The 27,790-nt window shown below is 42.5% G+C and overlaps 1 protein-coding gene across 1 annotated transcript in view; it reads left to right on the top strand.

The window, feature by feature from the left end:
• MYOM2 (myomesin 2) overlaps positions 1-27,790 on the top strand; it is a 571,331-nt gene that overhangs the window by 81,001 nt on the left and 462,540 nt on the right. Inside the window, exons 4-6 of the mRNA XM_069235814.1 lie at positions 2,064-2,208; positions 2,351-2,508; positions 11,800-11,892. Coding sequence (XP_069091915.1) covers positions 2,064-2,208; positions 2,351-2,508; positions 11,800-11,892 — 396 coding nt within the window. The remainder of the gene's footprint in view (positions 1-2,063; positions 2,209-2,350; positions 2,509-11,799; positions 11,893-27,790) is intronic.

Here is a 27,790-nt window from a genome sequence, read left to right as displayed (position 1 = left end):
TGCAGCTGCCTGTACTGTAGCCTGAGGACATCGCTAGTGAGGTACTCCCGTCCCGCACCGCAGCCCTTGTCCACCATCACCAGCTCAATTGACTCCAGCATCACCAACAGATGCCCCTGTCTGCACCGCGACCTGTTGGCGCCGCATGGAGCCTGCCCCAAGTCGTAACACCGCCTTGAGCCTACTGACAACAGCTCTTCAGCAGTGACGACGCTGCTACCTGCACTGTGACCTGGAGATACTGCATGTTGCACTGCCCCGCTTCTCACTGCAGACCAGACATTATCAAAACCAGAGCACCTGACTTCGTCATCAGCCCAGAGTTCGATCTACAATGCGCGTGACTTCAAGGTCCTCATGACCCCTTCACTGACCTCTGGAACCGATGCCACCAACACCTGCTGACAGCTGCCAACACCATACTCCGGATCTCGTTGTGAAGATCACAACGCCCTATATTTCCAAGGTACTGTTTGCTGTCTGCTGGCCTGAACTATTGGATTTGTTGTTCATGACGCCGTGATAGCCCCAGATGGAGATATTGACTTCCAGGAACTGTATTTATAAGTAATTCTTGCAAAATTCATATCTTTATTACTGTATGTTGGATTTTTCTTGTTTTGGTCTTGTTTTACACAGATAAGCAATTGGCTTTTTTTCCCAAAACTGGTGTGGTGTCCTTTTGTAGCGTTTTCACTGTAATACTGTGTGTTATGTGCCAATGATTCTGAGATAAGCCTAACTGCTCGTACCAAGTTACCAAGGGGGGGAGCAGGGGTTATCTGAGCTGGATATCTCTTTTACCCTTACTAGAGTGAGGTTTCCTACTTGGACAGGGTGTAAACTGACTGGCAACTAGAGACTCAATTTCTAGCACCCACCTTCCTGGGTATCCAGCCAGTACATTTCTGTCAGCCTCTCTGGCTTAAAAAAAATATGCTTACAAAAATGAATATTCATGAAATTCTTTTTCCTGTTTTAATATACTGATCCACACGTCATAATGCATGCATATATTGTCACACAATTTTGTTTTTTTTACTTTTGACCATGCTGAAGATCTTTTAGAGGCTCTACAGCATTGCCAAAGACATAGGCCAAGACCTATAGGCTTGGACAATGCTTGTTTAAAGTATTTACAATTTATTTTTCAAAAGACAGTAAATAATATCCCTGGACAGTTAACCAGAAGATGCTGATCTATCAGAAAGTGTTTTCCCCATTCTGTGTCTATGTGAATATGTATTGATACATAAGGGCTAACATTCCTACTTGTAAGAGCATTGACAGGCTCCTATCAACTACTGACAAACCAATTTAGTATACACGGTTTAATAAAATAACATATACGAGAATGTAAACGAGAGCCCCGCTAAAAAGATATTTTTTGTATGAAGATTTGTGCTTCAATTTAGACTGATTTGCATATTTGATACATTTTCCTGTTGCATACAAATGTACAGTTTAATGCATAGAATTGGATGATTCACTCAGATATGCTATCTACAAATTCATTAACAGTTAAAGCGAGCTATTCAACAGTCTGTTTTCCATTCAGATACAATGCCCTCTCATTGCTAACCACATGGGATGAAGTCATATCGCAGTGGTCAGTGTTACACTTGGCTATCTGCATCATTTTGTGTTGGCACTGGTCCAGCACGGCTCACTGAGACCTTTGTCTAATACGGGACTCTTCAATCTATGCTAGCTCCACTTGAAATTCAAGCCAACAAATGTAGGGACTCCGCAGCCTAAACCAGAAAACCGCCGTAGTGGCTCCTGTCATGACTCAATTCCTCAATGGCTTGCTATTCTGGACATGTGCTAAGGCTGGGATTCCACTTGCTTGGCAGATGTGCGAGACACGACTTTCCTTTGACACGGAGACACTGATCTGCAGACATGCCACCTCTCCCCTCTTTGAGGACGCATTTCCTAGACTAATATAGAAATTGAAGCATATAACCTCGTTAATTTTAAAAAAGCACCTCTATTTTAATGAAAGCATAAAAGTACATTACCCATTGTGCTATACTATTTCTTTATGTTTTCACATACAGGACCGAAGAAGAGGAGACTCAGCACCGTCAGAAACATGACAGAAGATTTCGATTTTCCAGTGAGCTGGATTATTTAGAAGAAGACATTCGCGCATCACGGAAACTTGCCAGAGAGCAGCTAGATAAAATGGCCATTCAAAGGATGGTAATTAACATTGTGTTTGACACTTTAAATGGGACCAGGATCATATTTGACAAACTTTATTTATGCAAAGAGTTAACGTTGTAATCGTTTAGGTGCTATACGCTTGTATCCTGAAATGCTTTTCATTTTTTTGATCTCAAAGGTGGAGGAAAAAATGGCCCTGGAGAGACAAATTCACGAAGAATGCATAAGTCGCGCCCCTGAAGTGTTGGTGCGGCTCAGATCTCATACAGTCTGGGAAAAGATGGCTGTGAAGCTTTTCTTCACTGTACAAGGGTTTCCAACACCTATTGTTCAATGGTGAGAAGCAGATTTTTTTGTCTTCATCCAATCCCTAAAACATTCATATTTAATATTTCGAGAACATGTGATACTACTGCATTGTGACCAACTCCAACCCTGTTTTCTATGTTGCAAAACATTTCCTGCTGCAGATTTTCAACTCAGGTATAAGACTCAGAATACATTTCTTGCTGTTGGAGTACCCAGATTTTTTGACAAAGAAAGTCTACAGTACCACTCGAATATTGTGCAACTGATAAATACATACATACAGTGGTGGCTGCCACTTAATAGGGGTGGCAGGGCAGGGGCAGGGAAAAAAAAAAAGTAAAAGTAAAAAAAAAAAAAAAAAAAAAATTTTTACCTGGTTCGTTGGGAGACCGCTTCATCTCCATCTTTGTCCCCAGCAGCCTCATCCCATACTCCCCTCAGCCAATCACGAGGCTGCTATCACCAGCATGACAACAGTGTTCTGATTGGTGTGAGCAGCCTCGTTCGGCGCTCACACAGGGAGTGGGATCCTGTGCACTTTCTCCTCGTGGCTTTGCAATACAGCCGAGTGGAGAAATGCTAAGTGAGCATGTCTGTTTGACCGACCTCACACAGCCGGCCAAACAGACATGCGCACTCACAGTACACATACCACTCCTCCTCCAGCCCGCCCCCCCAGCCTGACTCCAGATAAAAATAAAATGACATTAACATTCCGTTATTATCATTTTACTTTTTTTTCTCCCCACAAGCAGTGAGGTGACGCTCCTCTGCCTTAACCGAGGACCTGCCACTGCATCCATACATAAAATTGATGAATCGTGAATCAACAGTGCAGTGCAGATTTGTCTGCTTTATTAGCGTATTAATACATTGATGTGATGGTTTATAGGTATGGCATGCTTGAGTTGGTAATCGGGTATTAAGTTTGCCATAAGTATATGTGATACTGAGGCACTTTTATCAGGAAGCATTGTTCACTGTAGATTTCAAATTTTACTAGTGCGGTATTTAAACAGGAAGAGAGGACCTCACCTGGTAATCATGTGCGGCAATTAAGTCACAATAACATGCTCTTTTTTATTCATGTAGTTAGTTATTCAATTGAAGATGATGGCTAGTCATTAATTATTGATATTAATTATGGGAAGTCATTAACTAAAATTTATTCCCTACGTAGAGTATGTTTCAGCTATGTAAAAGGAGCATAGAACTTAGGGCCTCATTTACGAGGCCGTAGCAGCACGCTGTGGCATCGGAGTGTCACTTGTTTTGACACTCCAGTGACACAGTATGCCAGCCCATATTTACAAGGCCATGCAAAACCACCTTGTGTGGTTTTTCAGAACCTTGTAAAAATGGCCCCCTTTCACGCATAACTCTGTGTGAAAGGGGTATTTCATGGGTATTGCTGTAGGTGTTCCCGCACAACACCCATGGAACCCGAAGGAATGTGATGCATTCCCAGACTTACATGTCTGGACATGCTTCCGATCCCTACATCACCTCAGGGGTGGCATAACAGTAGTGCAACAGGGAGAAATATCTTTATTTCTTCCTGTTTTTTCCTCTTTCTATGTGTGCTGCATTCTTCAGAACGCATAGAAAGAGGAAAACACCTCTTGTGATTGTTTTTATGCAGGAAAGTGTCCCTTCCTGCACAAACGCAATCATCCCCACAAAGCAAGAACCCTTGCACTATGGTGCAAGGGTGCTTGCATTGGTGCTAGACAGCAATTTGTGTTCCAGGCCAGGGGGAGAGGACAGAAATGCACCGTATCTTGTAGATACGATGCATTTCTTTTCTTTCCTGGTGGCACAGGGCAGCACAGCAGGGCACTTGCTGTGCTGCCCTGCTCCACCAGCCTCGTAAATGAGGCCCTTAATGCCATGTACATGGTTGGCTAGTCCTAAAGATCTGTAGATCTAAAAGAAAGATGATAGACACAAATCAAGTTATCTGAAACAAAAGGAACAACTACATTTGGGCATGTATATTTGGCATACCAGAGATTATATACGGAACGTAGTGTAATATCAAAGTTCACATGTATTTACAAACTATATTGGCATGAGTTTCTCCCTGTAGCATTACACCGCAGCAAAGCACCAGGGTAAATATATAGAAGTGTACACCTCTTTGGCACGTAGCTGATTAAAATGAAAATATTTGCTGATATGCAGTGGTACCAAAGAACATTCTCTGAAGCAGCCACAATGGCTTGCTAAAGATTTTCTCTCAGTCAAGTATTCTGCTGAGGATCCCAAAGAGTGACCCTTTGGTCCTACAATAGTAAAAATTGTATAGGCAAAAAATTGGCTTTACTAGCTTCATGTGCACTTCTGTGTTCACACTGAGTCTGGGAAACAGTTGAATTAACAGTCTGAATAACCAAATCAGGATTTTCCAATTGCAAATTTCATTTACTACTGACATAAAACGTTGGTGAATACGGGTTTATGAGTAAAGAGTCATGGATGTTTCCAGATACTAGGGCCCGTATTACAGATGGGGTGCACTCAGCGCACCTTAAAGCAGGTGCAAACATGGACAGTGTATCCTATCAGGAAGAATGGGCTGCCCTCAAAGCAGACACAAACTTGCGCTGCCGCCCTAGGACAGTGCATTCCAGAAAAATATGGGGCAGCTGTTTAAAAGCTGCTTTGTGTTTCGCTGGGAGGCAGCAATCCGCCTGCACTATTAAAAGGGTTTACTGATCCCCTTGCAGACAGGTGCAGTGAGTGACTGAACCTTCCTGCAAGGGTATGTGTGGAGAGGTCCATGGGCACTATTTCATCCCTTTAGAGAGCTGCATTTAGAAGGAGCAATGAAAGTGTGTCACCTTTTTGTGGCACACTTTTAATGTGTCTTCTAACGGCATGATTGACTCTAGTCCCACGTCAGTAATAAGGCGCGGGAACAGAGGCAAAGTGATTCCCTCATTTGCATGGGGCCACACCCAAATGAAGGAATGCCCTCTAATGATAGTGCTGGTGATATATGTGCACCAGTGCTATCTGTATTACAGAAGGGGATGCACACGCATTTGCTGCCCCTTCTGTAATACTGCAGTGCCCCCAGGGTGTACAAAGCGGGCACAAACACCCTTTGAGCCCCGGGTGCACTTGTGTAATACTGTCTCTGCAATACTTTTTGCACCCACACAGTAGGTAAAATGTAGGTATTCACAGGCATGTTGCATTGTCTGTCCCAACATGATGATCTGTAGTGAAACTGACCGATTTTCCATTCAAAATCCACATGAGATTCTCTGGTTTTCAAGTTCTGGTTGCTTTAAACGTATAGGAAACTGAGGGAGAGCCATAGATGGTCTTGAACCATAGCTTTCCATATAAGCAAAAATCGACTAATCCAATAGGTCTGGCAGTTTGGACTTATTGCCTTCGCCAATGCATTTCGGTGATGCTGAAGAGCACCATCAAAATGCATTATTTTTTTAATGCTGTTTAATATTGTCAAAAAAGGAACAATGATGCTTTATTGACACTTTATTGACTGATCAGAGATGGGGGATGTCACTTAAACCACAAAAACAATAATTGTATGCTTGTGAAATCTGTTTTGCTAAGAGCTAGCAGAAATTTGTTGCCCTCCAAAAATACCTAGCTATGTAAAAAAAAAAAACGGGTAGGGGGCAAATGAGAAGCAGATGTGGAAATGGATGTATGGGAAGGAACAGGGAGGGGCCGATAAGGTCAAAATTGAAAAATGATTTGAGGGAAATGCAGACCACAAGCGAGAGGGCAAAACACGAGTGAAGAGAGAACTAAAAGAGAAAGACAGAAGCACATAGCTTATGAAGAGGGGAAGAAGTGCACAAATGAGGAAGGGAGCAGCCACAAGGGAGAGCAAGCACAGAGTGGGAAGATGCTAATTAGCAGAGGGAGGAGAAACACAAGAGGGAGATAATTGGAAACACCTGCACTCTGAAGGAGGGCTTCACCAAACAGAAAAAGTAGTTCCCTTAAAGTGAACATTGAAAGGACACAAGTGAGCCAGTCAAGAAGATGGTAAATAGGCTATAATTCATGGAAGGGACAAGTACACAATGAACAAGGAAAATCATCATATAAGAAGCAACAATACAAGAGTGACAATAAAGCCAAACAATTATAAGCAAAGGGAGGGCATTAAGTCCACTTTGACTTCTAAGTAAACCCACAATAGGACTTTCACAATCAGCCTGTTAGTCTGGTAGATGAAGCCTAATAAAATAGATCTTGAAGTGTCTACTAGACAAATCTGTATTACCTTGCATACTCCCCAGCCACCTAACATTTCCCTTTCCCCTTTTCCAGTGCCTTCTTTCTTATAACTTCCTTGCCCCTTACTGTACTTACTTTTTCGGTAACTCCACTTATATGGGGTCCATATACGGACCATACTATATATCTTAATTTATAATTGTTTATACAAATAAACAGAAGCAGAGTTGCTAAAACATGTGAGAGGGAAAGGTAATTGTCTATTCTTCAAATTTCTCAAACTTTATTAAGGATGTCAGCTTGTTATTTTTAGGGACATTTTGGCAAATGACTTCCCTTCTTATAAAAGGCCATGAGTATTCTGCCTTTCACAATTTGGCACACTACTTAAATAAGAGTATTTGGCTAGATAGGACAGGGGATTATTTTAACACTGTTTAGATATTTAGAGATGCAGAGCTTAGAATTGAACCATTAAACACACAAATTGTAATAGATAGCACTCTGCAGCTTATTGTGTTTATATATCTTGGCCTTTTTAAGAACACAACATTGATGTACAACTAACATAGAACAACTATAAGTTTGACAGATACTTGTTCAAGTATGTACAAAAGCACATATTTGTAGAATATGTTTGTTACAACATTTATTTTCTTTTTAACATTTTAAAGTATAGTTTACACAGTACATAAAACAAAGTAAATACTAGACAATAGAAAAGCTGGGTGTCAAAACAAAAATATGATTTAGCAACATGATGTTTTTTAGGCTTCCAGCTGCACTTGAGAGATGGAATATGGCAGCCATAGGAGTAAAATGAGAATGTGTGGTTTCAAGAAGCAGTGCTTAATTTGAGCTACTTAGTTTTGGGGACCGACACTTATATTCCCACATCACATATTTACCGAGAGCAAGAGAAAGATGACAAAAGAGTAACAAAAGGAGTAAGCAGGGACCTTAAGAATGAGATAATGGGATGGAGCGTCTGGAAGTGAATTAAAGAGGCATGGGCAGATTCAAGACTACACTGTCCTAACATTTGGTGTGTCCATGTTTAATTGCATGAACGCAGAATTCTGAAAAGACCTTCGGGCACTGGCACACTTTATTTTACAAACTAACCACTGGCAATGAGGTAGGGTGTTTATATCTGAGGCATGAGGGGAGCTCTTCATAACTGCGGGTGATATGGCATATAACAGCTCTCAGGGCTGCTAACATGGTATGGTATTCTTGAAGTATGTAATGATGAGACAGGCAGCAGCTCACATGGTGGCTAGGGTAACATGAGTGAGGTAATAGGCATGCATATTAGATCACAGTCTGCCCTACATGTTACACAAAGTAATTGGTGACTTTGCTGTTTTTCTATTCAATGGTTAGGTTATCACTACTCTTTGCTTGATGAAGAAATTGAGGTTGACTCCTGAGGCTTGCAGCAGTCTGTACAACATGTAAGCAAGTCAGGTCTGCTTGTATCCTCTGCCCAACATAGTGTTATAGGTTTGCAAGGTAGGCGGAAGAGCACCAGAAGAATCATCTTTCTTCTTGCTTCCAAGGGTAGTGGAGCTCCCCAGTATGCCATTTACACTTTATGACCTTTATTCTCTTTACAAAGTTGACTTACACAAGGAGCTGAATGAAGGTTAAGGCAGAAATTGTTTCCCTAGGCTGCTGCTGCACTAGTGAATCTTCCAGGCTAGGGACATGTGATAAGGCATAATTTACTTACAGAGTCCCAGTCATTTCTGGTATTCCTGCAACAATGCTAATCTCTGCTAGTGGCTAATGTGGTATTGTTGCAGTTTACATGTGATGTTTGAAATGTCTTCACTGCAAAATCACTCCTTCTCCCTCCCCAGTTTCGTAAGCAATCTTTCTGCGATCATAAATATTGGCTTTTTTTCTATTGTTGGCCTCCTGCAAAATATTGAGTTTTTAGGTTTCTTTCTCTTGTTATGTTAAATTATGTTGTACAAGTCATGTCATGTTATGTTATGTTATAGGGGTATTTTTACACAAAGGTAGTTCAAGGAATAGGTCTTTATCCCACCTGACTGGCCCAACCAATGAATTACAGCATCAAACAGAAGCCGGAGACAGCTGTTAAAAATGACTTACCCAAAATCACTGTCAATGACTCAGGGCTTGATTTAGAGTTTTGTGGAGGGGTTACTCCATCACAAATGTGACGGCTATCCCGTCCACCGTATTACAAGTTCCATATTCTATAATGGAATTGTAATACAGTGTACGGGACATCCATCACATTTGTGACAGAGTAACTCCCTCTGACAAACTCTAAATCAGGCTCTCAGTCTTAAGCATCTTTCTAATATAAAGGATGTCTTCAATGACTTTGACTTTCTTAGGAAGCCTATTAGATAACAGAGCTCCCTGCGCTCTCAGTGCTTGTCTGTTCACCCTTGTTCTATTGTACATAGGATAACTGGTCCAACTAAGTCTTACTATCTCAATTCTCTAATAGGTTGATATTTTTGCATACTGGTTTTAGATAAGCCAGGAAATTTTTGACAATTACTGTGTGCACAATACATGATTCATAAACTGAATGCATTGTTTAACAGGTATACCATGAAGATTCACCAAATACCTCTTATGATACGCCTTTGTCATTGGAAAGAGAGTTACACACACTGTAATGAAAACAATGCATGTGTTTCTCACGTTTTTTAAGTGACTGCATCTCACTTAAAAACAACCCTACTCTCACTTTTCACCCCTTCTCCACCCACACATGTATTATAAACAAGGAAAATGCCTCAAAAATTGTCATCATTTAAAGAGAAGAATTAGATATGGACCTTCTTGACCATCTTAAGTAAATATATTTTCTACTTAAATGATTGATGATACAAAGTCTGAAGAAACTTAGGTGCTAGTACTGTTATCAACACTGTCAAATAAAACACCACAGTCAAAGTAATCTTTTCAGAGAGAGATTAAAAAGGCAAAACACATGAAATCAATTTATGGCACAACAAATGGCACTACTATTACAAACTGCACTAATATGTCTAGTTTCTCCTGCACCTCTTGTTTAACTCATGTCCCTGGACAGCTCATATAAATGTTAACCCAACATAGTCCATATCCAATGACAAAGAAAAAGGTGCTACCACTTGGGTTCTTCACACAAAATGTGTATTGCTGTTGCCGTGGAAAACCTGAACCTGAATAGACACCATACCTGCTTAAAGTCCATATGCAATGACACCAGGAACAGTGACTGAAAATACATTTACAAAACCCAAAGAAGTAGCAGCTAAAACACAGTTTAATATCACTAGAATTTATCAAAAGCTCCTCTCTAACTGAGAGACTACGGACACTTTATTTTGTCAGTTTAATGCCAGTGCATTGAAAAAATAAATACAGTGGGTCTGATTCACAAAGACAACTTACATTTTTGAGTAAGTGTATTAATTTCTTCTTATTCACAAACTCTGAGTACAAGTTACTACAAAAAAAAAAAGCGAGAGAGAAAGTAGCCCATCACCACACACGGCCAACAATTGGTACTGCATCACTGTCACTGAAAATAATGGTGGCAGGGAATTAAAATAAAACAAAAAAGTACATATTTATTATTACATTGACATATGCATGTGTCTAACTTTTCAACCCAAACTTTCACTGCCAACCAACTATTCACTATTATTAAAATCCATACCCATCTGAGATTTCACTCTGCTATATCTTTGCAAACACCTTTCATAACCTGTAAGCGGGACTATTGTAAGAGCCTTCTAAATACTATTTCACACTATTGTTGCCCATGGATGTCATCTGGGGATAGGAACTGTTATCCCTGGTTTGACATTTGGTACCCTTGTTTTGGGCCTGCCACTCTATGCATGGTCATACCCAAATTTTTTGCCTTAACCATTCTGTTTTCTAAAACTGTTTTTGTAGACCTTTAGGACTGTGCACTTTACCACGGCTAACCACTGCTAATATGCTTGTGCTCTTGCTCTGGACATGGCAACATACACCAAATAAGCACATTAAATTTACTAATAATTTTCTAGTAAAGTGGTACTACAGGTCACCAGTCCCTGTAAATTAAATGCTACCAGTTTGCCTGCAGCAAATATGGTGCCATCCACTGAAGTGGCCCTTGAAATCATGCTTGAGGCCTGCCATTGCAGCCTGTGTGTACAGTTGTAAACTTCCATTATGACTTGGTTAAATAAACATTTTTCTAACATGCTTCACCCATGGAACACCTTCCCAGAGCAGAGTAACACTAGGTAGCAACTTGCTCTACCTTGCGTTACAACAGATTTGCCAAGCAAAGTAGGGCCACTCAAGGTGGTGGCCTTGCGTTGCTTGGTAAATCTGACTTTGGTATTGCGTTGCCGTTGCTACACTATGTGTGATGCAAATGCAGCACAACACTGTGATAAATATGGTCCATGCTCTGTTACCATGCAATGTGTAGTTTGAAGTGGTGTGTTCTGAAGTGATGTGTTGTGTGTTCTACATTTTGCCTTTCTTCATTCCCATCCTCACACCTTACATGGGTTCTTTTACCCACGCCCAAGTGTACTTATCAATTTCCATGTATAATAATGTCTGGTTTTAAAAACCCTAAATAGAAAACGTTATATAAACAAAACACGGATCATTGGAAATCTGCAATGGTTTTAGGCCACTTGTTGAATTATTTCTTATTCCGAGAGAGTGAAATTATTCTTTCTTGTTGTATTTTTTTTATTTTTTAGGTTTGGTGATCGTCTAATACTGCTGTGCCTGTCTTAAAAATAAACGTAAATCAGCAGATGAAAATATTACTCTTTTCTCGTATTTTTGTAGCCTATCCATATTAAACTAAGTATACACACAAAAATGGACACGTTATGAAACTAAAATGATTTAACGTTACTGTAGTTAACATGGGAATTGGTGATGTTATAACTGGTCTCTGAATGAGAAAATATTTACCGGTTGAAAGGTATCACACATCTATGTCGTAGTGTATATACTGAAGGGTATATCATTCTTTGTAAATGTTCTTCTGATATTGCTAAACTGTTCTTTGATTAGATTATTTTGTTTCTTTAGGTATAAAAACGAGTCTTTGATTAGCATAGCATCTGACCCCGGAAAGTACAGAATTGAAAGCAAATATGGGGTACACATCTTGGAGATTAACAGGTAAAGCAGTGTTGTACTATTTGGATTGATGATCACAAAATTTTTAATAATCAAACAACTGTCAGGCAGAAAATCATGAACCCTCACTGTGTACTTCCCTGCCATTATATGACCCCCAATGTAGAGCAAATAAAAGAAAGAAATATAACACAACATTGCACAATATAAAATAGTATTGCCTTTGTAGTGAAAAATATTAACGTACTGGGCCTTTCATTTCTCTTGCTGGACATTTCACTGAAAAAAAAAACATGCTATGCTGCTATTCTACGTTTGTTTTAAACATGTTTATTTGTGTGCTAAGCAAGTAAGAAAAGGTCATGGGCCAGTCAGTGATTGTATATATTTAACACATTCTTCGGCGCTTGCTCAGCACACAAAGGCCCATATTTATACTTTTTTAGCGCTGCATTTGCACCACTTTTTGATGCAAAAGTGGTGCAAACTTCCAAAATACAATTTTATGACGCAAATGTGGTGCTAAAAAGTATAAATATGGGCCAAAATCACCTATACATAAATCCTGACGATCCACAGGTTCTCTAGGTACCTCTAGTTTTTATTTGGGAAGATAGTCTATGCACAAGGCTTAATCGAGGAAGACATTTTGAAAAACAATATTGTAAAACATTATTTTAAGAGCTGTCACTAATTGTTTGCATCAAAGACCAGTTAAAATGCTTAACCATTTAATAGACAATCAGCGACTTGGCTGCTTGTTTAGATTTAGGCCCTCATTCCGACCCTGGCGGTTTCAAACCGCCAGGGTGGAGGGCAGAGGAAGCACCGCCAACAGGCTGGCGGTGCTTCCCGGGCCATTCTGACCGTGGCGGTAAAGCCGCGGTCAGAAAAGGGGAACCGGCGGTTTCCCGCCGGTTTACCCCTGGCCCAGGGAATCCTCCATGGCGGCGCTGCTTGCAGCGCCGCCATGGGCATTCCGACCCCCTTACTGCCAGCCTGTTTCTGGCGGTTTACACCGCCAGAACCAGGCTGGCGGGAACGGGTGTTGTGGGGCCCCTGGGGGCCCCTGCACTGCCCATGCCACTGGCATGGGCAGTGCACGGGCCCCCTAACAGGGCCCCACAAAGATTTTCAGTGTCTGCTTTGCAGACACTGAAAATCGCGACAGGTGCCACTGCACCCGTCGCACCCCTGCAAAACCGCCGGCTCCATTCGGAGCCGGCTTCCTCTTTGCAGGGGCTTTCCCGCTGGGCCGGCGGGCGATCTTTTGGAGATCGCCCGCCGGCCCAGCGGGAAAGTTAGAATGACCGCCGCGGTCATTTGACCGCAGTGCGGTCTTTTGGAGGTTTCCGCCCGGCGGGCGTCGCCTGCTGCCCGCCGGGGTCGGAATGACCCCCTTAGTGTGCGGCCTATAAAATTAAATACGGTCTATTAAATTCAAAGGGCCTTATTTAACCTTAGGCAGAAGGGTTTCTCCATCACAAATGTCCGACTAATTACAAGTGCATTGAGTAAAGTAAGGCCGCCAGCAGTATCACAGGTGCCATTGAATGCTGTATGGCAGACTGTATATCTGTCACGTTTATGACAGAGTAACCCATCCACCGATCTCTAAACCAGGACTTAGCTATGTAGAGAATGCTTCAGTTAGCAGGCCTAATTGATGTGGACCCGCTAAAGCAAATTTTATTGAGGTCGAATCATCTAAGTTGGAGCTGGTCACAGACAGTAAGTAGCGATTATTGAATGTTAAAGGATCAGTACAATAGGTGCTCAGAGACTTTTTTTTGTTTTAAAAAAGCATCTGGTCAGGAGCAGGATCTATTAGAGGCTTTAACAAGATTTGTCATTCTCAAGTAAATGCATCCACTACCTAAAGTTTTTTTTGATCAAATAGTTGAACATTTTTTCCCTGGGTGAACAGGTTACAGTGGGAAACTGGAAATGATTCTAGAACTCGGATGAACATGGCAGATAGCTTTGGAAAAACTCATCTTCCATGATCTGTATCGTTTTAATTCACCACTCAGTGCATGCTGCAGGTTTATGTCTCACCTAATATGGCTAGGATATTAGGCTCCAGGGAAATATTTTTTTGCTGCTTCCCCATGTGTGTCTGCAAGGAAATGCAATAGTTGCAATAATCTACTCCATCTTCTGTCCATGCAGGGACATGTAGCGGAGGTCCAAAGAAAAGGACTGCAGGGCCACTGAAAATAGCGGTGCCAGGATTCCCAGGTCCATGCTTGCACGATGTGTTGCTTCAGTCCAGGATTTTTCCTTTCAATTCTGGGGCTTGTAGTCCTGTTTGTAGTGGAACAAACAAGACTAAAAGTTCAAAAATGTACAGAAACTGTCCGGACCTGGAGCAGCACATCACGCATTGACTTGGTAAACTTGACAGCTAAATCACAATTAAGGTAATACGCTGTAAAGTGGCATGCTCCAGCTGCGTACAACAGCAAAAAGGCCTGCTGAAGCGCAATGCCCTCTTTTTGCTCGCAATTTGTTCTTTAAACAGTTCGCAAATCCGTTATAGTTTATTTAAAAATCGGAAAGCTGTAATGTCCCTGACTTTGCAACTTTACCCATCACCAGACTCCAAAAAATAAGTAGCTGGTTTAGAGTTCCATTGTGTGAAACTGAATGAAGATTGGATTCTAGAAAGGTCCCACTCCAAAGTGCTCTAAGCAGACCCTCTGGCTTTTTTTGATTCTGTGTTTTGCTAAATTAACGTGAAATGAGTTATGAAGCGTGATCCCTGCTATTTTCCAGCCTTTGTTTTTGAACGGAAATGCTCAGGGGGGTGTGCTGTAAAATTGTCAGCACATTTTCGTTCTAATCTTGTGATTTTTCTAAAAAAAATATGCCACTTGAGACTATTATAAATCTAAAAATTCCAATTCTCATTTAGGTATAAACAGAACAACAGCAATATTTGGCGTTTCCTTTCCCAAAGTGATAAACAATCTTTATATGTAAAACGCTCCATCCTACTTTTAAAATAGTGTGGGTAGTTGAATAAAGTCAATGCAATAGTGCGAAGGGCCAAATTCGCCTTATCGTGAACACTGGGAAGTTGATGACTATATTGTTCACCTGCGTCAGTAATCTCCATAAGTTTGAATCCAAGCACACTGACTCAGTCATGTATCCTGTAGTAGATTGTAGGTGTGGCACAGACTTAAGTATTGCCACTCCATTCCCCAGACTGTAATAGTAAATCGCAAAACATCTCACAGAAGCTTCTGTATGTGCTCCATACTGGGTTATGTGCTAGTATTAAGAATGGTAAGGTTAGACTCCATAGCTGTGACGGCTCATCCATGGTAGCAGTGGGCAGGCGATTCAAGATCTAAAATCTGTAAGAGATCCTTGAAGACAGTATAACAGTCATCTCTAGTCAATGAACGGAAGTGCCCCCTTACCTCTTAAGAATACCATCTAATTTCATTCATTACAGAACTAAGGTAACAATAAAAATGGACTGATACAAAAAGTTATCTTCCCTAATAGTTACAGAATTTTGTTTACTTATGGTATTCTTCATGTGTCTTTTCACACTCCCAACAAAAAAGAAAGTTAAATCTGCACACACAGGCCCTGCAATGGCAGGGCTGAGGCATGTTTAAAGGAGCCACTGGAGCGGGTGGCACAAAAGCAGACCCACTCGTAGCATTTAATTTACATGCCCTGGGTGCACTTTACAAGGGAAATATAAGTGAATTAAATATGACTGTTAGAAATGGGGCTTTTGGTTGGCAGTCAGGTTACCCCCTGTCCAAGCAAGGACCCTCACTCTAGTCAGGGTAAAAGAGAATCACCCTCAGCTAACCCCCTTGGTAGCTTGGCACAAGTAGTAGGCTTACCTTCAGAGTGCTAGGTGTAAAGTATTTGAATCAACACACACAGTAACTTAATGAAAACACTACAAAATGACACAACAAAGGTTTAGAAAAATAGAAACTAATTCTCTAAACACAACAAGACCAAAATGACAAAAATCCACAATACACAAGTCAAGTCATCACTAAAAATGCAAAAAGAGTCTTCATGTAATTTTAAACACACACTAACAATGTTAGCGTGAAAATATACCTTGGGTGCGTCAAAAATAATCCCGCACAGGCGTGTGTGCATCAAAAAGGGCTTGCGATGCGTTCATTCACTCAAGAGTGAGACCTTGTGTCATTTCTTCTTTCATCGGGTCAGGCGTGTCGTTTCTTCTGTCCGCAGGAGAGCGATGCGTCAATCCGGTCAGCACTCTCGGGTCCGGGCAGGCCTTGCATTGCTTTTACACGCACAGCGGTACTTGCGTTGGAAATCCAGCCGGACAATGATCCGAAAATCATGCAGAGCATTGTTTCTCCAGCTCTGTCAATTCTTTGGTCGCATTGCAGGTGAGCACCGATTTTCAGCAGTGAAGCTGGCGGCGTGTCGATTTTTCAGCCGCAGATCGGAGTTGCGTCGATCTTTTCCCCGCACGGCGTTCTGTGCATGGATTTCTTCCTCTTAGGCTGCCAGCTTCCACTTTCAGGGTCCCAGGAACTGGACGGGCACTACTTGGCAGAGTAGAAGTCTCTCCAGAGACTCCAGGTGCTGGCAGAGAGAAGTCTTTGCTGTCCCTGAGACTTCAAACAACAGGAGGCAAGCTCTTATTCAATCCCTTGGAGATCTTCACAAGATGGAAGGCAACACAAAGTCCAGTCTTTGTCCTCCAGCACAGGCAGAAGCAGCAACTGCAGGATAGCTCCACAAAGCACAGTCACAGGCAGGGCAGCTCTTCTTCCTAAGCTCTTTAGCTCTTCTCCAGGCAGAGGTTCCTCTTGGATTCCAGAAGTGTTCTAAAATCTGTGGTTTTGGGTGTCCTTCTTATACTCAATTTCTTCTTTGAAGTAGGCCTACTTCAAAGCAAAGTCTCTCTTGAATGCAAAATCCTGCCTTCCCCAGGATAGGCTCCAGACACTCACCGGGGGGTTAGAGACTGCATTGTGTGAGGGCAGGCACAGCCCTTTCAGGTGTGAGTGACCACACCTCCCCTCCCTCCTAGCACAGATGGCTCATCGGGAAATGCAGACTACACCCCAGCTCCCTTTGTGTCACTGTCTAGTGTGAGGTGCAACCGGCTCAACTGTCAAACTGACCCAAACAGGGAATCCACAAACAGGCAGAGTCACAGAAATGGTATAAGCAAAAAAATGCTCACTTATTAAAAGTGCCATTTTCAAACACACAATCTTAAAATCAATTTTACTAAAAGATGGATTTTTAAAGTGTGAGCTCAGAGACCCCAAACTCCATATGTGCATCCGCTCCCAAAGGGAATCTACACTTTAATCATATTTAAAGGTAGCCACCATGTAACCTATGAGAGGGACAGGCCTCGCAACAGTGAAAAACGAATTTAGCAGTATTTCATTGTCAGGACAGTGTAAAACACATTACTATATGTCCTACCTTAACCATACACTGCACCCTGCCCTTGGGGCTAACTAGGGCCTACCTTAAGGGTGCTTTACATGTAAGAAAAGGAAAGATTTAGGCCTGGCAAGTGGGTACACTTGCCAAGTCAACTTTACAGTTAAAACAGCACACACTGACTCTGCAGTGACATGTCTGAGACATGATTACAGAGCTACTCATGTGGGTGGCACAACCAGTGATGCAGGCCCACTAGTAGCATTTTATTTACAGGCCCTGGGCACCTCTAGTGCACTGTACTAGGGATTTACTAATACATCAAATATGCCAATCATGGATAAGCCAATTACATACACATTTTGTATAGGAGCACTTGCACTTTAGCACAGATTAGCAGTGGTAAAGTGCCCATAGTAACAAAAACAGCAAAATCAGAGTCCAGCACTCATCAACAACCTGGGAAACAGAGGCAAAAAGTTAAGGGAGACCACACCAAGGATGGAAAGTCTAACAATTACATTTTTGAAAATGCCAGTGTTACCATCTTTTAAGTAGAGAGCACATGCACTTTAGCACTGGTTAGCAGTGATAAAGTGCCCTTAGTCCTAAAGCCAGCAAAAATGAAGTCAGAAAAACAGGAGGTCAGAAGGCAAAAGGGGCAGGGGAGAAACCTAAAGGATGCCAGGTCAAACATGTATCCCCTCAGCTGAAAGTGGGAAGAACCTGGAGAGACCATCTGCCCTGGTGTGGTCTGTTCCAGGATGGTGTTCTACCGTAAAATCTATTTCCAGTAGGTAGATGGACCACCTCAATAGTATGGGATTCTCACCATCATCTGAAACAACCATCCAAGGGGCCTGTGGTTTGTCTGAATCCAGAAGTGAGTGACAAGCAAATATGGCCTTAGCCTCTTCAGCACCCAGACCACAGCAAAGACTTTCCTTTTGATTGCACTACACCTCTGTTCCCTAAGACGTAGCCTCCTATGGATAAAGGCTACAGGTTGATCCAAACACTCTTCATTTAGCTGTGAGAGCATGGGCCCTACACTCTGCTCTGAAGTGTCTGTTTGAACAATGAATTATTGGGAGAAGTCTGAGGCCTTGAGCACTGGTGCTGTACACATGGTCTCCTCAAGGGGGTCAAAAGCTTTCTGACATGCTTCCATCTAGGTCATCTTAAGCGGCTGTTTCTTGGAAGTCAGCTTGGTCAAGGGGGAAACAGTGGTGCCGCACCCCTTGACAAATCTCCTGTAGTATCCAGTGAGGCCTAAGAAGGCTCTAATTTCTGACTGGGTCTTGGGGGGAGGAGGGGTTCCCAACCCAGAATTGTTTCAATTTAGGTATAGAGGGGCTGCATCTTGCCCCCTCCCACTTGGTAATCCAAGTAGGCCACTGAACCCTGTCCTATCTGGTGCCTACTGGCCTTGCTAGTCAGGCCTGCACTCTACTGAGCCTGAAGCACTTTCCTGAGGTGGCACAGGTGGTCCTCCCAGCTAGCACCGAAAACCGCAATGTTGTCTAGGTAGGCGACATTGAAGTTCTCCAACCTAGCCAGGGCTTTGTTGACCAATCTCTGGAAGGTGTCAGGAACATTCTTCAACTCAAGGGGCATGACCCAGAACTGAAAGTGCCCTTCTGGTGTAGAGAACACCCACTGCTCTTTAGCTCACGCAGTCAGGGCATTCTGCCAGTATCCAGATGTTAAATCAAACATGCTGAGGAACTTGGCAGCTCCAAGCCAATCTATGAGCTTATCAGCTCTGGGGATGGGGTGCACATCAGTCTTGGTGACTGCATTGAGCCCATGGTAGTCTACATAGAATCTAAGTTCAGGTGTGACACCTGGAGGAGCAGCCTTGGGGACCAACACCACTGGGCTGAGCCAAAGGCTGTTTGAGGGTTCGAATTACCCCTAATTCCAACATCTTGTAGACCCCTTCCTTTATGCTAGTTCTCACCTTATCAGACAGCCAGTAAACCTTGTTCTTTTTAGGTGTGCTATCCCCATCATCAATATCATGGGTACACCATGTAGTAAGCCATGGGGTAACAAGTAATAAAGAGACAAACTGCCTCAGAAAATGGTGGCAGCCTCCTTATTGGTGTTGGTCAATGTAGGGAAGAGGCTGACACCCTCCAATGACCCATCCTGCTCTTTGAAAGATAGGAGGTTAGGAAGAGGTTCATATTCCTTTTCCATCCCATCATCTGTAACCAGGAGCATGGTAAGCTCAGACCTCTCGAAGTGGGACTTGAGGTGATTAACATGCAGGACCCTCAAAGGGTTCCAAGAAGTCATGAGTTCCACCAAGTAGGTGACATCACTTTTGCACTCCTTCTCCTAATAAGGCCCAGGCTAGCGGTCTTTCAGAGACCAGGGCTCCACAGGGTCCATCATCCACTGTTTTTGGCCAGGCTGAAATTCAAACAGAGTGGCATTCTGGTCATACTAGTGTTTCATGTCCTCCTGGCTTTGTTTCCAGATTCTCCTGGATGAGCTTCTAGAAGCACGCTGTCTGGTTCCAGATAGCCAAAATGTTGCTAACCACATCTTGAGGGACTCTCCTGGGAGCCTGCTCCCAGCCCTTCTCCACCAAACTGAGAGGCCCTCTCATAGGGTGGCCATACAGAAGTTAAAAGGGGCTCAAGACAACCCCCTTCTGTGGCATCTCCCTGTAGAGGGAACAACAGGCACGGTAGGAGGATGTCCCACTAATGCATCATGGGTTCTGGTAGACCCCTCATCATGCCATTTAGGGTTTGGTTGCATTTGTTCAAGAAACCCATTGGGGTGGAGAACTTGTAGGTTACCCTACACTCCTTCCATATGGCCTTCATGTACCCAGACATGAAGTTGGTACCCTGGTCAGATACCACCTCCTTGGGGAAATCCTCATGGATAATGATTTCCATCAGTGCCCTGGCTATGGTGGGTATAGTCACTGTCCTTGGAGGGATAGCCTCCAGGTACTAGGTAGCATGGTCTACCAAGACCAGAACAAATCTGCTGCCTATGGCTATCTTGGGATCCAGAGGCCCAATGATGTCAATGCCAACCCTCTCAAAGGGGTAGGAACAACAGGAAAAGGTTGCAGAGGGGCCTTGCACGTCCTCCCCACTTGCCAATTGCCTGGCAAGTAGGACAGGACCTAGAGTACGCATCTGAAGCCACACTCATTTGAGGCCACTAGAAGTGGGTGACAAGCCTGTCAAAGGTCTTGTCTTCTCCCAAATGACTTGCCAGTGGCACATCATGAGCCAGGCCCAGAAGTAAGGCCCTGTAGCACTGGGGGACCCCCAGGCTCAGGACCTTTAGGCTCACTACACAGTAAACCAGGTGTTTGCCATGAGTGTCAACAATTGACTGGGTCTCAGACGGCTGCCGAAGACCCACAGGAGAAGGGTATTCCATCTGCACCTTGCAGAACTCCTCCCTGGTTTGACCCCCATTCCTGCAGTCAGTTGGACAACTCAGAGAGATTTCCCAGTTTGGCCGCATCACCCTTGTAGGCTCTGAGGGGTGTCCTCACGGCCAGCTTCCTCCCTGACCATGAGAGTTTCAGGAGTGGGTTTTCCATAGCCCTTGTCCTTCTTCTTTGTGGCGGGACCCTGGGCAATTCTTCCAAGCACCAGGTCCTTCTGATCACCTACTTGGGCTGCCATGGACTGTGTGGTCAGGCACATCCACTCAGGCAACCCTAACATCTCTAAGTGGCACCTGAGCTCGACCTCTTCCAGGCAGTATGTTCCAGATAATTGCCAAGCAGACAATCCACAGGCATGGATAGACTCACAGCTACCCTCAAGGAACCTGAGATCCCCCTCCATTCAAAGGGAACCAGAGCCACTGGTTAGTGGCTCTCATGGATTTGAGCTGTAGCAACTTGGAAGACAGCAGGTAACACTTAATGGTTGTCATACTGGCTCCAGTGTCTCCCAGACCCTCCATCCTCTGCCACTGATGGTGACCCACTATCTTTGCTTCCTAGTATTATCAGGTATGTGGGTTTTCTTCACCACCTATCTATCACTCAGAGACACTAGGGTAACCTCTACTCTGTCCCCCAAACTATCTGGGACAATATCCTCCCCAAGCGCTACACTAGCTAGCCCCAGTGACAGCCTACTGGTGGGGGTTTGTGCCTTCTAGGGACACTTGGCATCTCCCTTGAAGTACCCTTCCTAGTTACAAGCAAAGCACTTTAAGGGTACCCTCCCTGCAGACCTACTGCCAGGGAATCATTTCTTCTTCTTCTCAGTAGGGGTATAGGCATCCTTGCAGGAAGAACTCATTTGAGGCCTTTTAGAGAAATCTTTTCTTTTGATTTTGTCCCCCTCTTTCTTCTGGTGAGGACCCTGCCCATCCTTGTGCTGCCCCCCTGCACCCTCCAGTTTTCATTCTGTGGACCCTGGTGCCGGCCCAGCAGCCAGCCTTCTTAGCAAGCTCCCTGGGGGTCAATGAGCTTACTGTCAATAAGGTGTTTGTGCAGTTCTGAAAAACAATGGCTGAACATGTGCTCCTGTGTAGGCAAGTTATACTGCCCCTGGTAATCTTTTACTTCACTGCCCTTCACCCAACCATCCAGTACCTTGCAAAAGGAAATTCACAATCCACCCAGGTCTTTTGGGGTCCCTGAACATCTGTCTGTACTTCTCTGTGGTCACATCAAACTTCCTGATTAGGGTTTCCTCTGTAGGGCTAGTAAAGTGTTCCTCCTCTCACTAAGGGCATGTCTCCACAGACTCCGTCCACCAATCCTCCTCAGGGATCTTGTGCATTTGTAAGGCAATTTGATAACCCTCAAACTATCAACCGATATAATTTCCGAACATAAAGTCAGACATCAGACTCTTGGGTATGAGGATCCTCCTGTCAGAGGATATAGAAGAAATGCTGCTACCATCTTGGCTGGACACAGCCCTGCTGGCCTTTATGTCCAGCTCTGTCGGGCTCAGCTCCTGAGTCAACATAATTTTCCTTTCTTCAATGGCTCATCTTTTCTCCTCAAAAGCTTTCTCTTTCTCTAATTTGAGCTTGAGCAGCTCCAGTTTCAACTTTCTCTCCTCCCACCTGTCCTCCAGGTCCTCTGGGAACAGGCCTCTGGATGACACACTTCTCCATGCCTTGGTGGGGACAACTACTCCTGGCAGGACATAGGCCCTCCTGTTCCACTGGCAGTCCCAGAATCTCCAGTGAATCCTGGTCCAGCTCCTCATCACCATCCACTTCTTCATCATCGTCCTCCTCCTCCTGGCAGATGCTTCATCACAAAAGTCTATCTAGGCCCTCGGTGCCTTTTGCAGCTCCACCTTCCTGGTGAAGCCTTTAGTAGAATGCTCAAACCTCTTGCAGAAATCCTTGAGCTGGGCAACAGTATAACTCTTGAGTTTGGCCAGCTCAAAATCCATTCTTGGAGGTGCAGATGTAGAACCTCCAGTCAGAGACATGATTTTTTTTTTTTTTTTAAATGCCTATCAGAGAGAGTAGAAAAATTAAAAGTGCTAATAAGCAAGGGTGGGAAAAATTACCAATGAACTAGAATTGATTTGAAATTGGTCGTTGGTCTACACAAAATTACTGGAAGGCACTGCATACACACAAGCCCAATGTTCACTGCACCAATGTTAGAAACTGGATTTCTGGTTGGCAGAACCACAAACCTAGTTAGGTACACACCATAAATTAACATGTGCTCACCCTCTGGTAGCTTTGCACAGAGCAGTAAGGCTTAACTTAAGAGCCAAAGTGTAAATTCTTTGTGCAACACTTAGAACAGTAAAACAGTGAAAACATAACCCACACATAATCCACACCAGGTTATAAAACTAGTCAACAAAACAATACCAAAATGAAAAATATCCAATAAATAGAAGTTGTGATATGAATTTTAAAGATTATCTGCAAGTATAGTGCTTAAAAGCATAAAGAGCCAACCAGAGCTATTTGGATGCTCTTGACCAGGATAAATCCAAAAGTTCATGTCGACCACAATAGAGTGTGGGTCAGATACAAGGACCAACCATTTCCTGGTGAAAAAGTCCAGCTGTCACGCTGTCACCCACCCTAGACTTGTATTCAGAGACAGAAAGAAGGCACAGAATGGTTAAAGTAAGAAAATGCCAACTTTCTAAAAGAGGCTTTTTTCAGAAGTACAATTTATAATCGGATTTCACCATAAATTGGGATTATAAAATGTGATTCCAGAGAAACCATTCTGGAGAACCCATCTCATCACAATTGAAAAATGCACATAAAATGTAATAAGGTAATCCCAAAGTTACGCTATGGGAGATAGAGGCCTTGCTGTAGTGAAAAACGAACTTAAGAGTTTTTCACCACCTGAACATGTTAAATTATAAAGTACATGTCCACCTTTTTAAATACACTGCACCCTGCCCTAGGAGCTGCCCAGGACGTAATTTAAGAGTGACATATGTATTAAAAATGAAGGATTGGGCCTGGAGAGATGGTTAACTTGCCAGGTTGACATGGCAGTTTAAAATGGAACACACAGACTCTGCAGTGCTAGGCCTGAGACATGCTCAATGGGGCTAATGGACTGGGTGGCACAACCAGTGCTTAAGGCCCACTAGTAACATTTAATGTACAGGCTTTGGGCACATGTAGTGCACTTTACTGGGTACTTGTAAGTAAATTAAATATGCAAATGGTGGATAAGCAAATGTTACCATATTTTAAGTAGAGAGCATATGCACTTTAGCACTGGTTAGCAGTAGTAAATGCCCCAGGGTCCTAAAGCCAGCAAAAATGAAGTCAGCAAAACAGGTCAGAAGTCAAAAAATCATGGGAGACCACACTAAGGATGCAAGGTGTAACAGATCCTTTCTTAATTGTATGAATAAATTGTACAGTTGACCATTTGAAATGATCTGATAAGTTATTATCTTCTGTATTACATTTATGTTCTTGGTTTTCTCAAGATTATAAGCTATGCTATGCATTAACACTGAATTCGATTTTGCCACTGAAGTAATACATGTTTTAATTTGTGTTCAAATGTCTACTCTTTCCAATTAAATGTTCTAGCACAAGAATACAAAAACATATGTCCACTGCAGAAACTGGCTATGGGGAGAGTAAATGTAATGCAAAGACTTGGTAGCAAAAGAAGGATTTGAATAAAGAATATAGATTTTGTTTTTATGATGGATTTACTAGACTTATGATCTTTTCATACAGCTGGTTCTATGATTGTCTGACTGAGAATTAAACTCTTTGCTTTGATAATATAATTTTCTTGAATGTACGTAAGGGTGGTGCTGGAACAAAGTTCTTATATTTATGTGAATATGGGACATTTTTTCTCATGAGGAGGGTGAAAGGGGCTGATCTTCTGGTTCTGTGGGCCCCGGTTTTCATTACCGATACCTAGAATAGATAAGTGTAAAAACAAATGCCTCAGCTTTTTTAAAAAAAATGTGTTTAATCCACCACAGACATATAAAGCAGCCCAAATATAGGTGCATATGTATAAATAATACTACATATAGAAATCAGGGGTGTGTGACATTGTGGAGGTTTCCTTCCGCGTCACAGATTTCTTGCAAACGTATTGAAATATCCACAATCGCAATACAATTCTACTTGTTTGCGTTTTACTGTAAAAAGCTGGACTTTCATGCTACTTTCTATTTCACTTTTGCCCAAAACTGTCAAAAATGCTTTCCAATGATGAAAAAATATTGGCTCAAAGTTTTTTTGGTGCTGTTGTAAAGATGTGTTTTTTGTATGTGAGTCTACTACTTTACTGTAAAATTGACTTCTCATTGTTACAGTCTAGTATCCAGTGTTATGGTCACTAGGAAAATGAAGCAATCACAGCGCACATCTAGTTTCACGGTAATCCCCTATGAAATGTCAGTTCCATCTGCCGTACAATATTAAAACTAGCCGCTAAGGTGTAGATTTGTAAAACAAAATTGCACCACACATCTCAGCAAAACTCAGGATGCTTTGCAGTAGAGGAAGAGAGGCGCATAGAACCATGGTCCTGATTAACATAAGTGGCGCTGCACCCAGTGCAGCACCACTTTTCTTGCACCCTTTAGCACCACACTACCGCCACCATGTTTGTGTCATATCTAAGGTACTGCGCACCATGGCAGTAGTTAGGGGAATTAGCATCAACATTTTTGATGCTAGCTCGGAGCTTTGCAGGATTAGCATAAAAAATGTTGATGCTAATCCCGCAAAGCCCATTGAGGCCCTTTGAGAACAATGGCATGCCTCCTTGTAACGCCTGCTCTGAGCAGGCATTAAAAGTGCTCATATAAATAATGCAAAGAAATCTCTTGGATTTTTTTGCACCTTTTTTTCCCCTGACGGGGAAACGCCCCCTCTGCATACATTATGCCTGGCGCAGGATAATGTAGAGCAAAGGGTTAAAAGGTGGCACAATGCATGCATTGCACCACTTTGTAAATTTGGCATGGCGATTTTGGCCTCGCTAAGCCACATTAGCGTAAAAAAAAAAAATGCTAATGTGGCGCAGGAAGGCCCTAATGGCTCTTAAATCAGCCCCCATATGTAGTAAATAAGGCCTACTCCTGCTCTGTTTCCCTGCGCTGGAGCACAAAAAGGCTGCCTAGAGCCATGCAAAAACCTTTGCACCAGATTGCAAAGGTGCCTATCTGATGTCTGGTATACGTTTTGTACTGCGTGCAAGGTTAGGAGAAAAAAAAATACATTTCTCCTGTTTAATGCCTTTCTCGAGAATGCATTCATTTTTTACATAAAGCAAAGTCTGACAATGTTTGTCAATCTAGTTTTGCATCAAAATTCATGGATATTATGACTGGAATTTCCAGGTACCACTTATGGAATTTCTCCATGATGTGAACCAGTCGGAAACTTTGCAAAGCACTCTTTGCACAACCTTAACGGGTAATGTTTTGTGCTAGCAAGTAAATATTTTATAAAGACCTTTTTCTACTTTGGGACAGTTTGAGATACTTTACAGTAACACAAATTATTGATAAATCTGGCCTTAAATTATAAGTGTGGAAAAATTGCCTGTAATCTAGGTGAATCTAGAACATAATATGAAACTTTGCTTGCATAATAGAGCAAAACTTGCAAATTGCTTACATAAATACTAATTGACGTTTGTAAATGCCAATACTTAGTTTAAGACATGTAATGATTCAATTACATTGTTTTGCATAGCCGTCACTTTTTCGGAGTTTAATGACATTAATAACACCTTATCCAGCAATTAACATAATAAGAATCTTCCGTCAGTTCGGACATTACCGCCTTCAGCAATCTAGACAGGGATATAAACTCCTCAGCTGTTCATACCAAACTGCTGACCTGGGTGTCATACGATCCAAGGGCACTTAAAACAGCTTGGCATGTCTTGGCTCTCGCATTAGCGCCACCCATAGACGTCCATGTCGTGAAGTTCTCCTTGACATTTATCTTTATGGATGTCCAACACATGCCTGCTTGGATTGAAGCATTCTTCAGATGCCAAGATGAGAGCATCACCGTTTACTTTTAAACATTGCAAATGGAATCTGTTTCATTAATTCATGTCTCTGTCAGTTTCTGGGCAGCCTTTTCCACTTTCAATGAGCAAAACAGAGAACCGTATATATCACGGGTAATATAAAAGAGAGTTTTATTTACTTAAATTGAAAATGCATGTCATCATTATCAAACAGTCCAAAGGCAAGTGTTGATGGTAGTGTTATAGAATGGTTTTCACAACTTTCCTGAAACTGAAGAACAGGAGGAAGGAGCCCTGATTTGAGCACGCTTTATTTATTTCATGAAATCTTCATTGATTGTAGTCTAAAAGGAAGCTAGTTGAGAATCATTCATAAAAGATTTATTTATTCCTTTTTTACTATACTTGCAAATGTGTTTTTAAGCACAGCTTACAAGTCTCACCCCATCACTGGTGACTATTGCAAGGTACCCATTAGTATTAAATGTTCAATAAATTAATCAGACGATCGAGGGACTGATTTAGATCTCGGTTGAGAGGTTACTTCGCCGCAATATGATGGGTATTCCATCTGTTGACAAGTTACTTCGACGCAATGTGATGGGTATCCCATCTGTAGAAATCTAACTACCATTGAAAACAATGGCATTTAGATTTCGGCAGATGGGATATCACCTTTGCGATGAAGTAACCCCTCCACCGAGATCTAAATTAGGCCCTGAGCACCGACTCCACTAGAGTCCTTCATAATTGAAAGAGTCATTAGTCTTTTTTTTCTAAAACATTGTGGGTAAACCTAATTGCACTGCTCTGGACATGGAATTTTACCATATGCATGAACATTAGAAGCCTTTCAGAGGCCAATCATGTGAGGTGAATATTAATACATGAATAGGACTCATATTTCATCTTCCGAGGCCTGCAAATTGAGTACTATTAAGTTGGGCAATAATACTTGTTGGTCTTGGCTATTTCTGCAGGGTCTTTCCTTTTTGCCTTCACCCTGCTTTACTCTGAACCCACTTTTGTTGGCTTTTAGGA

Source organism: Pleurodeles waltl, chromosome 5 (genome assembly GCF_031143425.1).
Source record: "Pleurodeles waltl isolate 20211129_DDA chromosome 5, aPleWal1.hap1.20221129, whole genome shotgun sequence".
In the NCBI taxonomy this organism is placed as follows: domain Eukaryota; kingdom Metazoa; phylum Chordata; class Amphibia; order Caudata; family Salamandridae; genus Pleurodeles; species Pleurodeles waltl.
This window is presented reverse-complemented; position numbering and strand designations above follow the sequence as displayed.